A 16179-nucleotide genomic window follows, 5' to 3' on the forward strand; every position below is an offset into this window, starting at 1 on the left:
GATTACTATGGTCAGTGTCCACTCCATGCTGATCATTTGCCAGATTTTTCAGGTTTATTATTAATGATATAAGACTGGTGTTCTTGTAATTGTTTTCAACCCACTGTCCTGTTTGTTCAAAGTACAAGTTGAGGCTGAACTCTTAGCTTGATTTTCCCACACCTTGTGGAAATTCAGCTCACAGTGCAAACATTTGGGCTATTATTCACATGGAATTGCTTATAGGGCTACATTGATTTTTCTGTAGCTATATGGTAATGCTAATAAACAAACAGCCGGCCTGGCTGGCCGAGTGGTTAGCATGTCCGCTCTCCAGCCATGAAGCCGTGGGTTTGAATCCCGCCATGGGCATGGATGTTTATGATTGTCCTACAAACTTTGTGTGGAAAGGGAATCTGCTACCCTACCACTTATTCTAGCAGAAGACATCATTGCCAGAACCATGTGAGGTATGGCAGTGATCATACGGCGTCTACGGATGTCAAATGTGAAAAAAAAAAAAAAATATATATATATATATATATATATCAAATTTTATCTTCTCCCATTCTATGAAAAATTTCCTCTGCATTAATTTGGTAACAACCCTTAACCAACTTAAAGGTCTCAATCATATCCCCTGTCTTCCTCCTATTTACAAGACTTTGTAAACCCTTCATGTCCCACATCCTAAAGACCAGTTACCATCATAGTCAGTCATCACTGGATCATTTCCAGTATATTCTCATCACCATGAAAACCAGGAGACCAAGTCTGTGGACAATAGTCTATACAACGCCTCATTAAGGCCTTATGCAATGGAACCAGGACTTCTTTATTTCTGCACATTATGGTCCTCTGCATCATTGCTATAATTTGATGTGATGAATTCGTAACTTGTGCATCATGACCTCTGAACTTCATATCCTTGTCCACAATTGGCGACAAGAGACCACGAAGATGGTTTCTTGTCGTCCAAGTGATATGAACTGTAGGGTTCTCAAGGGCAACAGTATCAAGGGTCTGCTGCAAATATACTATCAACAGATGTCCCAACTTCCAGAGAGCAAGTTGTGGCTAACCACATGCCATTGATGACTGGGGTTCACATAAACTGCCTAGGCTTGTGCCAACCAGCCACAGGACAGTGGTGGCACAAATCACATCCAGTTTCAATGCTGGAGGTCCAAGCGGCATCAGCGAGTACAGCATATCCTGCATCCATGTGCTACGGGAACCACCTCCCTAATCATGTAACACTGTTACATGGTTAGAAAACCAGCTCGACAGCCCTTGACAGCTCGTCATCAGGCATTGTGCCTCACCTGGTGTTGGGACCATCAAAACTGGACTTCTTCAGAGTAGACCAGAGTCGTGTGGTCTGATGAATCCCGTTATCAGTTGTTCCAAGCAGATGGGAGGGTGCAGGTGTGCCATCAAATATGAACCCATGAGGCCATGGCCCATCGTTTGCAGGTCAGCTCTATTCAAGGAGGTGGTGGCTCTGTGGTGGTTTGGAGAGCCTTCTCATGTGACACATTTGGGTCACTTAGTGTGTCTGGAGAGGTCCTTAAATGCTGCAAGCTATCAGAATGTGCTGTCTCATTCCTCACACACTTTCATGACCTTTGCGCATCCTGAAGCTGATGGCCTGTTTCAGTAGGATAATGCACCATGCAGTCATGGCTCAATAAACACATCTCTCCAGGATGCTGTAGAGTGAGACAGCAGATCCATGCATCCAGGACTGACATCTAAGATGCAATTATGGACAATGCTGCAACAGTCATGGCTAGAATTACTTCCAGCAACCCTCCAGTATCTGGTGGAGTCAGTGCTTTGGAAAGTACAGGCTGTTATTTGTATTATTTGAGGACGAGCAACACACTATTAGTTATGTATCTCTAATGTTTTGTCCATTGAGTGTTCATATTTGAATATCTCTGTGTAAGCTTCAGAAACATTTGATCATCTTTATACCATCATCTCATCTCATCCTATACTACCATCTCAACTAATGAATAACTGTCAATATGAATGTTGCTGCTGTAGATCAACAGAAGATCTCCTTACCTATGCCACCTGGCAAATATCATAGAAAATGTTGGCGAGTTTTGGGTCTAGCTTGAGCGTCTATTAAGTAAGTCCCCATCATATGGTCTATCCTATGACTTCTGCAACTGGATTGCCACCTTTTGACTAGACATAAACTATGTGTGATAGTTGAAGGTTCCCTATCTTCTAACTATGCAGTTAATATTAGGATTCCACAACTGTCTGTTCTCTCATTTTTGCCTGCTTTCTTCCTTCTATATATAAATGACCTGCTTCATTTGACTACCAACTCATTACACAGGTTTGCTGATGACAGCACACTACACTCCTTTATAATTGACAAACCATGTTCGACATAAATCAACATAACCTCTAGAACAAAAACAACAACTTCTAATACCTCTGATTTGCATACCATTCTCTGATGGGAATTTATACATCCTTGTCAGTTTCAATGCCAGCAAAACGCAGCTATTCTTTCTTATTTCCAACAAAAAAAAAAAGAACTATTTTTTTCCGGTATGAGATCAAATCTCTCTTATTGGGATTACTCTGTCATCAAGCCTCTCTTAGTATAGGCACATCACAACTATTTCTTTCTCAGCTTTAAAAAAAAAAAAAAGGAATTCTCTTTCGCTCAAGGTTTTAATTCACCTATGGGATAATTCTAAGAGCTCTGTAAAATTACTTGACTCAGAACTGACAATAGTAGGCAAGCTGTTAATGACCCATCTCTCACCAATTCGATCCAAATGTCTGACACATGCACTCAGTTTCTGCTACTTGCATATTCTACAAATATTTCCATGGCTGGCACTAATCCATACTGGCATTGATAATTCCTCCACCCATTGAAACACATATAGTGCCTAATGAAGGAAAGGAAAAAACTGTTCCTTCTCCTCATTTATCCTCTCTGCTGCTACTGCCCTCTGGAACAGTCTCATATCTCATGTGTTTCCCAGGGGATTCAATCCAGAGCTTTTCAAACTAAATGTGAACAAGTTCCTTCTTTTTCATTCAGAGTACTAAATGTACTATATGTTGCCCAAATCTCTGGGTATGTGATTATCATAAAAAAAATAAAAATAAAAATAAAAATTAAAAAACTCGTATATGAAAAATCAGCTGATATGGCCAAAAAAAAAAACAACTTACACAGTAGTTTTCCTAACTAGCTTCTGGACATAGATGCCATGTATCTCTTTAACATATCTCTTTAATGTGTCAATCGCAGGAGTACAAGTCTTAGAGGTTTCCTCAGACCTATATTTTTACTTGACAAGACATTTAATCTTTGTGTTTAACCTTTCTTTGTCCATGAATGAACAAACAGAAATTTACATGTGAAATATCTTCATCTATAATTTTAGTCTCATAGTATATTTTGTGTAATTTGTTTGCCTTCTCAGAGAAAGGACTTAAACTTGATATTATCATGAAATTTTTTATATGACTCAACATAATGAGTTATTATATAAAACAAGCTCATGGTAAATATTCCAGAGTCAGCAGAATCATCAAGTTTAGCACACTATATGCCATCAGTCAGTCTCACAATGGAACTTGTAAAAGATTGTGAATTATTCTGTTTTGATTTTCTGATTAAAAAGTCATGAACAATTTTCCCTCCTTAGATGCGTACTGCAAACCAGAACATACAAGCCCACTACTTCTCATCAGTAGCCTATTCTAAATAAAATTTTGTTAAAAAATGCTTGTGTGTCAGTGGCTACAGTAAGATGATTTTAAACCAGATAAACTTCCATGACCTTCATGGCTCAGAACTTTCAGCATGGATCACCTTTGATTAAGTGTTTGATTTTATCTCTAACCATATTCTCAATATTGACAATATGGCTATAACCCGTAGAGTATAACTTCTATTACTTGTAGTATTGCTTGTTGAATAGGCTTAAATATAATTTGTATAGAGTGCTATATAAGTTATATCTAAGCCTTACATTAAGTTACAATGAAGCAATCACTAAAGGATACCCACCCACCCACGAAATATCTAGATGTGCACAGGATTTTGTGTAACTGTACCATATCTCTCAAGGGACAAATCAGAAAATCAGTAAAATTCTGCTCAGACAAACACATTAACAATTTTACACCACTGTCACACACAGAGAGAGAAAGATGGAGAGAGTAGACCATCACATGAAATGGACTAGAATAACATTTTCAGTTCCCATTGAGATTGTAATTATTATTACACAAGAACATTTGACTGTAACCTAGGGATAAAAGTTTGTGATGTGTGAAAAGCTTTGATCTGAAAAAAAAAACAAAAAAAAAACAGTATTATTCAGATTGTTATTGTTCTTAGCAATCTGACTTTTATTGTTTTTAACATGAATTAACACAATAATATATGCCGACACAGATTCTTAATATATTTGAAATAAAATATTCAAAAGAAATTTTTACTGTGAATGAATCTTTAAAGAACTACACACTCATGTACTTCTTTAAAGTACACAGGTGTGTTTTGATTACATGGCTCTCAGAACCAGAAACTTGAATTGTATGATGCTTAGAAATTATATGCCATAAGTTATCATAATATTTAACATAACTCCAACAAACATGACTTCAAAACTAATGAGGTATGATATGATGTTTTTCAGTTGTTAAAAAATAATGGTCATAGAAGCATAGTAATAGGAGTTAAATATTATTCTTTAATGCTCTAATATCTTGCACTATAACAGAGTAATATTTAAAACAACTCTGCCAATCAACCCTCATATAATCATGACGCATAATATATTTTCACTTAAAAAATAATGGTCATGGAAACTTAATAATAGCTATTAAAGTTGTATAAGCCTTAATTACCATCACTGAGCTAGGTTTCTTTAAAATACATGTTATATATACAGTGACCAAATTCATATATATCATTATGAAAATAAGCTAGCTTCATTAAATTGCATATTTTCATGGATGGTTTCCTTTTATCAGAGAAATCTGATAAAAGAAAATCATTCACCAACATGAAAGATGAATGTGGGTTAAGCAATTTAGTGCTGGGATACTGACATTGCTTAACCCACGCTCATCTTTCAGTACATTAATTACCCCTTCTCTCCAGCAAGTTTCTACCTATACTTTGCTGATGACAATACAATTTTTGAGTCCTTTATTTGGTCCTTGTATACTAAATATAAGACATTTTCTTTGGATTTTATTGGACCATAATTCTTTATAAATATATGTATATAACTGTCTACCAGTTTCGCCAGCTTGAGTCTGTCTGGCTTCTTCAGGATGAGAATGGTTATACTAATATTAAATGCTAAAACAGAAGAATGCAGCAACGATATTAAAATCAAATAAAAAATTGAAAAGACGAGTGACATTAAGAGCATGGAGACTTAGTCATTGTTAGTAGATCGCGTTTAATAGTTTTTCACGAAATTGAGTTCTGCTAAACATAGTGAATTTATAAAACTTTTCCAAATGTCTTTTAATATCATGCCTTGATTTCTATTGAGATTATCTCCTGTCTGGAGTACCACTGCAGCTTCTTTAAAGTTTCTACATCTGAAATCTTCTTCAATGTATGGCATGGAGCTGTTGTCCCAATTGATGGAATGGTTCGAAATCGAGAAATGGTGGGCTAATCCTGAGGTGTCTATTCTGTTGTTGTTGACATCTCCTATATGTTCTTTTTTTCAGATTTCTAGGATTTGTAGATCGAAAAACTTTGTTGTAACTATTTTGTACCATAGCTACAAGAAAGTTTTTCGATCTAGTAAGGAATCACAAATCAAAAAATTTCATAGACTTTACCAAAGTAAATGCAACTCTAGACCATGTCTCTCGGATGATAAGGTTATTTTCAACCTTTCAGACCACACTCTTTCCAAACAGGAATCGGAGATTTAAAAAAAAGTTTCAACTTCACTATAGCTCAATCACATCCCAAAAATAGACTAAGCAACATCGAAAAAGGTCTTTCTTCATTTTCAGAGACAGTAGCTAATGACATAAGATTTGAAACTCTGAAATCTGAAAAAAAGAACATATAGATGTCAACAACAACAGAACAGACACCTCATGATTAGCCCACCATTTCTCGATTTCGAACCGTTCCATCGATTGGGACAACAACTCCATGCCGTATACTGAAGAAGATTTCAGATGTAGAAACTTTAAAGAAGCTACAGTGGTACTCCAGACAGGAGACAATCTCAATAGAAATCAAGGCATGATATTAAAAGACATTTGGAAAAGTTTTATAAATTCACTATGTTTAGCAGAACTCAATTTCGCAAAAAACTATAAAACATGATCTACTAACAATGACTAAATCTCCACACTCCATGCTCTTAATGTCACGTGTCTTTTCAATTTTTTATTTGATTTTAATGTCATTACTGCATTCTTCTGTTTTAACATTTAATGTTAGTGTAACCATTCTCGTCTTGAAGAAGCCAGACAGACTCAAGGTGGCAAAACTGGTAGATGATTATATACATATATTTATAAAGAATCATGGTCCAATAAAATCCAAAGAAAATGTCTCGTATTTGACAGTACACTTCGTTACTCTTCTGCATTCAGGAAACCATGTAGTGCCCAAATGATTAAAGCTTTAAGATCTTTTATATCTAGTGCCTTAAAAATCATTCTCTTCACATGTCTCAGATGAAGGTAATCTAGTGAATTTTAATCCTGTCTTATTTCACACAACAGAAATCTTGCTTCATTCCACTTCTGGTTATATTCTTATCACCAAGCAAGATCAGTTTTCCTCTTCTTGATTAACTTTCACATCTAGCCTATCCTGAACAAGCACATCAAATCCACAGATGCCTCAACCTACAAAAAACGTGTGTATGTGATAAAAGCACTACCTCTCTCCTCCACAACTCTGAACACTTGAAATATCAAATCAGTCAAAGCTTGGAATGTTGTTCTCACATTTGGCATAATGTACTCAAAATCACCTAAGAATGTATGATTGTATTTCAAGAATGCAATCTGCTTAATACATGATTACTTTCTCAGAGACTCCTCTGGTTGGTTTTTCATATATGTTTTTCTGCATTATGTTCTTTATTGGTTCTTTAGGAAAGTCTTATAGGAATAGACAGAAAATAAGCAACACTCAAGTTAGCAGTGAGAGTGACAGCATTGAGCTAAACATGGGAGTCATCAGGAATCAACATTCCCTTCATTTTTGTTGTCATTCTGGATGAATTGATAAGAGAAGTACAGAAAGAATACATACTGCATCTTATTTTCAGGTGACATGCTACTAATTGACAAATATAGAGAGGGTGAAAGTAGATGGTTAACACTTGAAACATGAAGAAAGATATAGAAGTTGGACAAAATAATGTGAACACCATTGTTATAGGGGTTAATGTTATTAATGTACACTACACTATAAAAAAACAAACAATATGAATATCATTTCCATGTGTAGAGGCTTAAGTGCTGTGAGGACATCATGTTGGAGGCTTAATGGATTGTATACAGCACTCAGAAAGGATTAAAACAGAATTTAATACTTCCTATATTTCATCTCAGTCACTGAGATATCTTCAGGGATTACAAAAAACTAATGTAACATATACACAAATACCACACAATACTAAGCCCAACCATGTGGGTGACTCTAAAGTTCTATTTAGGTGGAGTGCCCTCTGAAGGCAGTTGTAGGTGGCCTGGAATGTAAGGTGGGATCTCTGATAAGTGTTTCCCAAATCTTAGGAAGCTTAATGCAACCGTATTTTATTAAGATTTGGTTGATTTCTGAGAGCTGCTGCTGATTCTAAAAATAGTCTCTCTTTTGCTGTGGTGGAGCATGTGGTTTTTTTCATGAGATCCTGTGGGTTATATCCAAGACATGGTCAGCCAGGCCTGACTGACCATAATCATGATTGTAGATGTATGACTTGTGTTCTTCCAGGCGGATGGTTGCTGATCTGCCTGTCTGTCCAAAGTACGCTAGCTTACAGGAAGAGGGTACTTGATAAACTCCAGGCACAGAGAGAGGAGGGAGAGCTGATCTTTTGTAGTACGGATAAGGCTAGCAAGATTTCAGTGGGGCTTAAATGCTGTGTGTAGGTTGTACTTTTTTAAAATCTTGGCTATTTTTTCTGATGTGCCATGGATGTAGGGTATGGTGGTGGCATTTCCAAACTCTTTCTGAAGAGAATTTTCTGAAGAAAACACCATGCTCCACCACAGCAAATTCAAAAAAAGAGAGACTATTTTTAGAATCAAAATCAGCTCTCAGAAATCAACCAAATCTTAATAAATACAATTGCATTAAGCTTCCTAAGTTTTGGGAAACACTTATAATCAGAGATCCCTTATATTGCAGGCCACTTACAACCGCCCTTAGAAGGCGCTCCACCTAAATAAGGACTTTAGAGTCACCCACGTGGCTGGGCTTAGTATTGTGTGGTATTTGTGTATATGTTACATTAGTTTTTTGTAATCCCTGAAGATATCTCAGTGACAGAGACGAAGTATAGGAAGTATTAAATTCTGTTTTAATCCTTTCTGAATGCTGTATACAATCCATTAAGCCTTCAAATGATTAATATCATTTGTTGTTTTTTCTTTGTTTGTGTTCTCTAGGTCATATGCCACTGTAGTACAAGTTGTGTTCAGTAGTGGTTAGTCCCAGCTCTCAGTGAAATGGGTGACTTGTCAGGCTTAGAGGACAAATCATGAGTCCATTATAATAAGAGTGTCTGTAACCAGAACAGCCCAATAGTCAGTGTGTCCAGCAACAGTCTCCACGATTATAGCTGTGTACGCAAAGCATAGTAAGACTTTATTGATAAAAAAGAAGAATAGTGTCCAGAAACTGAAATTGAATGACAGGGATTGTCCAACACTAACAAAGATTGTCTCCAAACAACACGGAACTATTGCAGCATAGCTGACAGCTGAACTCAATATCCACTTTTAAGACCCTATTTCTACAAAAAGAGTCTGCAGAGAACTTCACAAAGCCAACATCCATGGAATATCTGTGATTTGCTAAACCTTTAATCACAGAATCCAACATGAAATTGCGAAAAAGATGGTGTCAGGAACATAAAACCTGGAAAGCTGATGACTAATAATGAGTAATATGGTCTGATGATCAGCATTTACTTTATTCCCAACAACAGGTTGGGTTTATGTATGGATAACCCCAAAGGAAGCATATAATCCTTGTTAGTGTATGACAATCCCAGTCATTCAATTTTTTGGGCAACCATATCTTGGTATTCAGCTGGTCCCAACATACCCTAAATGGTTGAGTTGCTGCCAACATGTACATGGATATTCCAGCTGATTAGGTGCATCCTGGTCCAAATGTTGTTTCCCAGCAATGATGCCATTTTTCAAGATGATAATAAGCCCATACACACAGCCAGAACAGTTCATTCTTGGTTTGAGGAGAACAGAGAAGATCTTCAACATCTGTCCTGGCCAGCTCAATCACCTGATTTGAATATCATCAAACCACTGTGGGCAGTTTTGGAGAGTAGAGTGAGAAGAAGATTCCCTCCTTCAATATTTCTCAAGCAATTGGCAAATACTCTGATCAACAAATGGTAAAACATTCCACTGGAGACCATTTAAAACTTGTGTGAATCTATTTCAAGATGGTTCACAGCTGTCAAATGCAAAATGGTAATCCCATACCTTATTAATAAACACATCGCCTATTTTCCAGATATTATTCACATTATTTTGTCTAGTTGCATTAAAGATTAGTGTAGGTGAACAAAATATATGAACTTGAAAGTTCGACAGATGATTTTGTTCATGAAGAGTGGATCCATTGCATATATAATGAAATGAGCACAGTAATATTGAGGCAGAATATTGCTGTGAAGGGAATGACAAAATATATAAAATCGCAGTCAGTCTGTCCTGTTATATTATATGGATCTGAATATGGGACGAAGAAGAAATTATAAGGATAGAGATAACCTACAACAAAGATGTGGATGTTGTGGGACAAGAAAAAATTTAGAATGAATAAATTGTTGGAGCCATTAAAGAAATCAAGATAAAGTAGAATGAGATGAAGAAAAAAAAATGAATTACTATTTGTGAATAAAGTATTAGATATGATGATAGAATGGTAAACCCAAGAAGACACAGATGAATGTAATAATCAAGCATGTGAGGAGATGCTAAAAAGAGAAAGAAATTAAGAAGCACACCCCAAGTGAAAGGAAATAATTCTTTAACCACCTTACCAGCTATTATGGATCAAATACACATCCTCATACGCTTTGTATCCATCATATATTTCAATGGTAGTACAATTTTAATATGCACTTCGCATCCACGATAAACTGGACGTATATATATATATATATGTGTGTGTCTTGGCCTGTAGCGTGGTTAAAGGATTGAATAATTTGGAGAACTGAGGATGCTATCTCATATGTGAGAAAATTATTCCACGGTTTGACGGCTATAGGACTCATGCACTTGAACAAGTGAATAGTAACTGAAACAAAAAACAAATAGTTTTTAATTGATGGAATTCAGAATACGTCTTTAAAATATCTCCACTAATGTCTGAGAGGTTAGAAGTCTTCAGCTTTAGACTGCGCAAGGGTGTGCAAAACTTAATACTGACGCAAGTATTCCTTCTTTCATAATTACATAGCGATCAGCATTAAATGTGTAGAATGTATACCATTTAGCGTAATTAAAATAAATGCTCCATAATTCTACACATTTAATGCTGATCACTATGTAACTATGAAAGAAGGAATGCTCATGTCAGTATTAAGTTAAGCCTCCATCGCTCATTCAGTATAGACAAAACCCTTTGGTTGGAAAGACTTGGGCGCGATTCCCATCTGTGATATTAGGAACCTTTATCTTTCGACTAAAGGTGAGTTAGCCAGTCTCGTACGCAGGTAGAAGTTTTTTTCACCCGGAAACTCTGGTTTTTCGTCCCTCATAACAGGCAAACCAGTCCCCGTGAACACACACTGATCTACAGATAAAATGCATACTTATTCCCTCATTAGGAGGACTCAACCCATCTTATGGGATGGGGAGGGAAGGGGGAACTCCATACAAAATAAATAAGTATTAAGTTTTGCACACCTTGTGCAGTCTAAAGCTCAAGACTTCTAACCTCTCAAACATTAGTGTCTCAGACATTTTAAAGCTGTTTTTGAATACCATCAACCTTGTTTCAACCTTTATATCAAGGCCATTATGTTCCTAGGATACAAGCTTCATCAGTATACATTACAGTGAGCTGGTGCAGCATAATTACTTGGTCAACTACTGACTGACCTTAGCCTGTCCTCAAATGAGAAAAAAAAAAAGTAATAATTCAATACATAAATATATTGTATATCAATGAAATTACATCCATAACATACTAGTTAGGGTTTAGTTTCCTATAATCCTGTTATTTGTAATTTCGGTGTATGGTTTGAGTATCACTAGTTCAGTATCAATTTATATTTTTCCTGGTTTCTGTATTCATAAGATTGGGTTGATGGATTAGTATCTTGCAGACTTCTTGAATTTGAATTCATGCCAAGTTTTGGTATGATGTAAGGCCTGGCTATCTTTCCATTCATTTCTGTGTAGCAAATGAAGTGCATGATTAGAAAAGTCTGATTTTCCATATTGAAAGAATTTGATGGGTTGTTTGTGTTATTTTCATTTTGGAATAGTATGTCCTGTTTTTCAAAGCATAAAGAAGTTATATATTGGATACAGAAATCAAGAAGAATAGAAGTAATATTGTCTTGCTTAGATAATACAGAAATCAAGAAGAATAGAAGTAATATTGTCTTGGCCTGTAGCGTGGTTAAAGGATTGAATAATTTGGAGATCCTCAAACCATGAAAAGAACTTAAAAATAATAAGCCTATAGGAAAATAAACCCTAACCAGTCGACAATGATGTAATTTCATTGTTATATAGTATATTTATATATTTAATTATTACTGATTTCCCTCCTCCACTCACTAGAATTCAGGCTAGGGTCAGTGGTTGACCAAGTAGTTATGCTCTAGCTCAGTGTAGTAGATTCTGATGTAGCTTGTGTCTCAGTCACTGTGTATATGTATATATGTGTTTCTAATGAATATTTTGATGTAAAGGTTGGAACATCAAGTATTAGATGATTAAAGTAAGTATGCTAACACAGTAGTTATCTCCATAATTCTACATGTTGAAGACTAACATTAATATGTTCTGTTGTGTTTAATCGTATCATTAAAATCCAATGGAATATATTGTTAACGTAAGTTCATTCAGATTCATTATTAACATGATGATATATAATTGAAATAGTTTTCATGTATTTCAATATGTGTTATTTAATCCTGACTTTAGAAATGCATGAAACAAGGAAAAAACCTAAAGCAGCATATATTTATATTGCTTATTTTTAAGTAAATTTTTATAATGGAACTCTTGTTTTTAGGGAGGAACATTTGAAGACACTATAACACCTTTGGAACGTCGTCTCTTTTTCACTACTGCGCATGCTCATTTTCGTGCTGGATGTCCTGCTCTTGCTTTAGAAGTACTGTCACGTTTACCAAATCGTGTTGCTCCTGATGGACCAATGTCACCAGATGATATACCAGTCTGCAACTCATTTATAAAGGATGGGAAAGATATTGGAATTAATACAGGAACCTTAATTAATGGTGACATAATAAAGCCTTTGAAACGTATGAAAGATGAATCAAGTTATGAATGGAATCAGCCAGCAATTTCTGTTACTTCATCCACTGATAATTCATTAAATTTTGATTGGAGTACACCATTTGCATTATCTTCCAAAAAAGATATTCCACTTGAATTAAAATTTGATGATAATGGGAACAGTTCTGAAGAAGAAGCTGGTATTCAGATGAAATGCTGCAATAAAGAAGGTAAGAATTAGCCTTGTTAAATCTTACAAGACCAGTTATCTTAAATTGAGACATTATGCTTAAAAAAAAATCTGTTTATATATACAGTCATATCCCGACTTACGCGAATCTGGAGTTACACGGTTTCTTATATGTACGTATTCCTGTCTCGCTTCATGCCTCACCACTAGTCGTATCTTTCAGGCATCGGCTACATTCGCCAGTGTCGCACATGCTGTGAACAAGCACTGACATGTTTTGCACGGTCTCCATTCATACACGATTTTTATAGTCTACAAACCTTGCGATTGTTTAATGTTATGTTCTTGATAAAAATTAAATCACATAAAAAATAAATGTCATCCAAAAGAAGCAAGTCCAATTCTTCTACAGCTATCAAGAAAAGAAAAACGTTGACTTTGGAAACAAAACTCAACGTTATTAAGGATTTTGAAGGTGGACTGAAAATTTGTGAGCTAGCAAAGAAGTTCGATCTACAGGAATCCACAGTAAGAACAATCATAAAAGAAAGGTTTACAGATTTTGGAGGACATAGATTCTAGTGAGGAACAAATTATAGCCACAAGGCAAGGAATAAAAAAATCATTAGCTTACTATGAAGAAATTTTGCATGACAAAAAAAAAGACATTATGCCATCAGACGAATCTATTAGATTTTATGAAACCATCGACATCAAAATAACTTTTTTTTTATGGACGAAAAACTACAATTATGATTATATTTCTTAAAAAATATAGGTGTTTTTGTAAACCTTTGGTCCCAATTGTATGTTTGTATATATAAATTACATGCAAAATTATACCCTGAGTTACGCGAATTTGACTTACGCGCTTTTTGTTGGTCCCACCTACCGCGTAACTTTGGGATTTTACTGTATTAATTTATTTAAATTACTTATATGTAATGAAATTGTCATGTCTAAAGAGTAATCCTAATGATTAATTCTTCCCCAGTAACTACTCTTTTCTTTTGGGTCCTATAGCTTTTTTAAGCAAAAATGAAAGTGTAGTGTAATATAACTCAGTCAAATTTTCTAGATTGGAAAATTGGATCAGGTTTCAATTTCAGATATCTATCTCTTTCTGAACAAATGTTGATAAATGAATCCATTGTTTTAGTGCATATTGCAAATTTTATATAAACACATTTTGCTATTTGCAAGTTATTCCAGAACTATGGCTGGATAAATTTTGGAATATTTATTAAAATATGATATTTAAGATATTTAGGATTTGCTGAACTATTTGAATCATTCCATTTCTAGTGTCAAAACAGATTTCTCTATAAACCCAAAACAGATCAGTGTGACATAAACATGCATGTTTGGCATATTCACTTCACACAGATTTTAAAAAATATACCATCCCTCAATGGATTTGTTTAATAAGATAAATTGGTCTCAGAAATCATAATAGTTCTTATGAAAACAATAGAAATAAATACTGACAGTTAAAATTCACTTTTGATCCCTATAAAACTGGATTTCATCATCAAATTTCTCACAAGATAGTATTGATAATACTAGATATGAAGTATGCATTATTCTACATTCTGAGAATTCTACATAGATCTTTTTTATTCTAAAGTGCTTCTTACCACATCAATCCCTAAATCTTGGTTTTCCTCTGAGTTTTTTTTTTGTACCATTCTAGAATCAAACACTGATTCCCTAATCCTTCCTCATATTATTATTATTATTACCCAAGATCCCATGGAGTCAAAGACTCATCTAGGCGATCCTTTTATCAAACACACAGCTCATCATACCATGCTTTAAACACACTCAAATTCTCCGCACACACCACATTCTCAGGCAAGGCATTCCAATCATTCACAACTCTGCATGAAAAAAACCTGCTTCTCACTCCCCTACTCACACCCTCCTTATACAGCTTCCAGGGATGACCTCTGGTTTTTCTCTGTTCTCCCACTGTTTTCTATAAAACCTCTCCAGCATTGATCCTATAACAACTCCTTAATAACTTGTAGGTCTCTATCATATCTACCCTCCTTCTCAAGCTTAAATTGGAATAGTGTTCATGAAAAAAAGAATTTTAAGATTGCATATTTATTTCTATACACTTTAAAATACATGATCAAACAAAAACAGATTATAAAAATTAATATAGAAGGAATAACAGTGCATTCAAAATGACAGAAGTTAAAAAAACAATAAAGAAATTAAGTACTCTGAAGATACCTGCCCTGGTGAGCTATCCAGTTTATTTTTCCCATGGTATGTAGTTTGCCCTTCAAAAATTCAATGCTCTTCTTCGCTTGCATTAAAATTATTGTTTGATAAAATATTTCTAAACAAAATATGAAACTATTCCTTAAAATAATAACTCGTGTCATAAAATTCACTACTCAGGATCTTTTAGGCTGAAAGGGTCCTAGATGTCACTCGACAGGTATAAAAGCTATCTTTTCTTTTGATAACTACATCTCAAGTTCATTGATACTTGCACAATGAAATATTTTTACAGCTTTATCAAAATAGTCGATAAAGTTCTCAAAATCACTGAATCCGCTTTCAAAATTTGGTTGGTTTTGCAGCACTATTTTCGAGTGACTGGCAATTGTACATCAGAAATTACAGTCAATAAGTGGTCCACTGTAGCCATCCTTTTCTTTTCCTCGAGGGAGCCAACTCTTCATCCACGTAGCCAAACTCGAGATTATACCGAAAAGCCTATTCACTAGCTGTCAAGTGCTCTGCCCAATCGCTGTTGTCTGTTGGACCGAATTCACATGGCAAGATCGAGGGAGGAATGTGCTTATGCAGAGATTCAAGATCTTCACCTTTGTTTTCACGTAATATTTACAGAATTCAAACCCCTTCATCGAAGGCTTTTGCATGATCTGAAAAGCATAAGTGAACTACTTTCTCATATTCAATTAATTTTCTCCCTTATCTTCCTGAACATGAAGATTTGATTCTTGGTTAAACCTCTTTTGTCGGAAACACCACAAACCTTCTTCCAATTTTTTTTCAATATCCGACCATGTCGAATATGAGTCTGATCACTGGAGGTGTTATAATTATTATTATTAGCCTTAGGTATGAATGATATATGCACGTAAACACAAGAAAGATATTTAATTAACCAAATATTTCGGTCTGGAAAAGCAGACCATCCTCAGTGGTATTACAAGAATAGTTTTAAAAAATACAAGCTAGAATACTAACAGTAGATCGTTAAAAATAGAACATGCCGCGTGATGTTGTATCAATAAGTATTA

At 35.2% G+C, this 16179-nt stretch overlaps 1 protein-coding gene across 4 annotated transcripts in view; it reads left to right on the forward strand.

Annotated features, from left to right (window-relative positions):
- The window catches only part of Rbcn-3A (rabconnectin-3 alpha), a 984230-nt gene that overhangs the window by 527153 nt on the left and 440898 nt on the right, over positions 1-16179 (forward strand). For all 4 annotated transcript variants that reach the window (XR_016549602.1, XM_090406519.1, XM_090406521.1 and 1 more), the window contains exon 35: positions 12479-12935. Coding sequence is in view for 3 of the 4 variants with exons in the window: in XM_090406519.1 (XP_090262645.1) it covers positions 12479-12935 (457 nt within the window). In the remaining variant the exon portion in view is untranslated. The remainder of the gene's footprint in view (positions 1-12478; positions 12936-16179) is intronic.

The sequence above is a fragment of the Typopeltis vanoorti genome, chromosome 16 (assembly GCF_054136105.1).
Source record: "Typopeltis vanoorti isolate ZY-2024b chromosome 16, IOZ_Tvanoo_1.0, whole genome shotgun sequence".
NCBI lineage: Eukaryota > Metazoa > Arthropoda > Arachnida > Uropygi > Thelyphonidae > Typopeltis > Typopeltis vanoorti.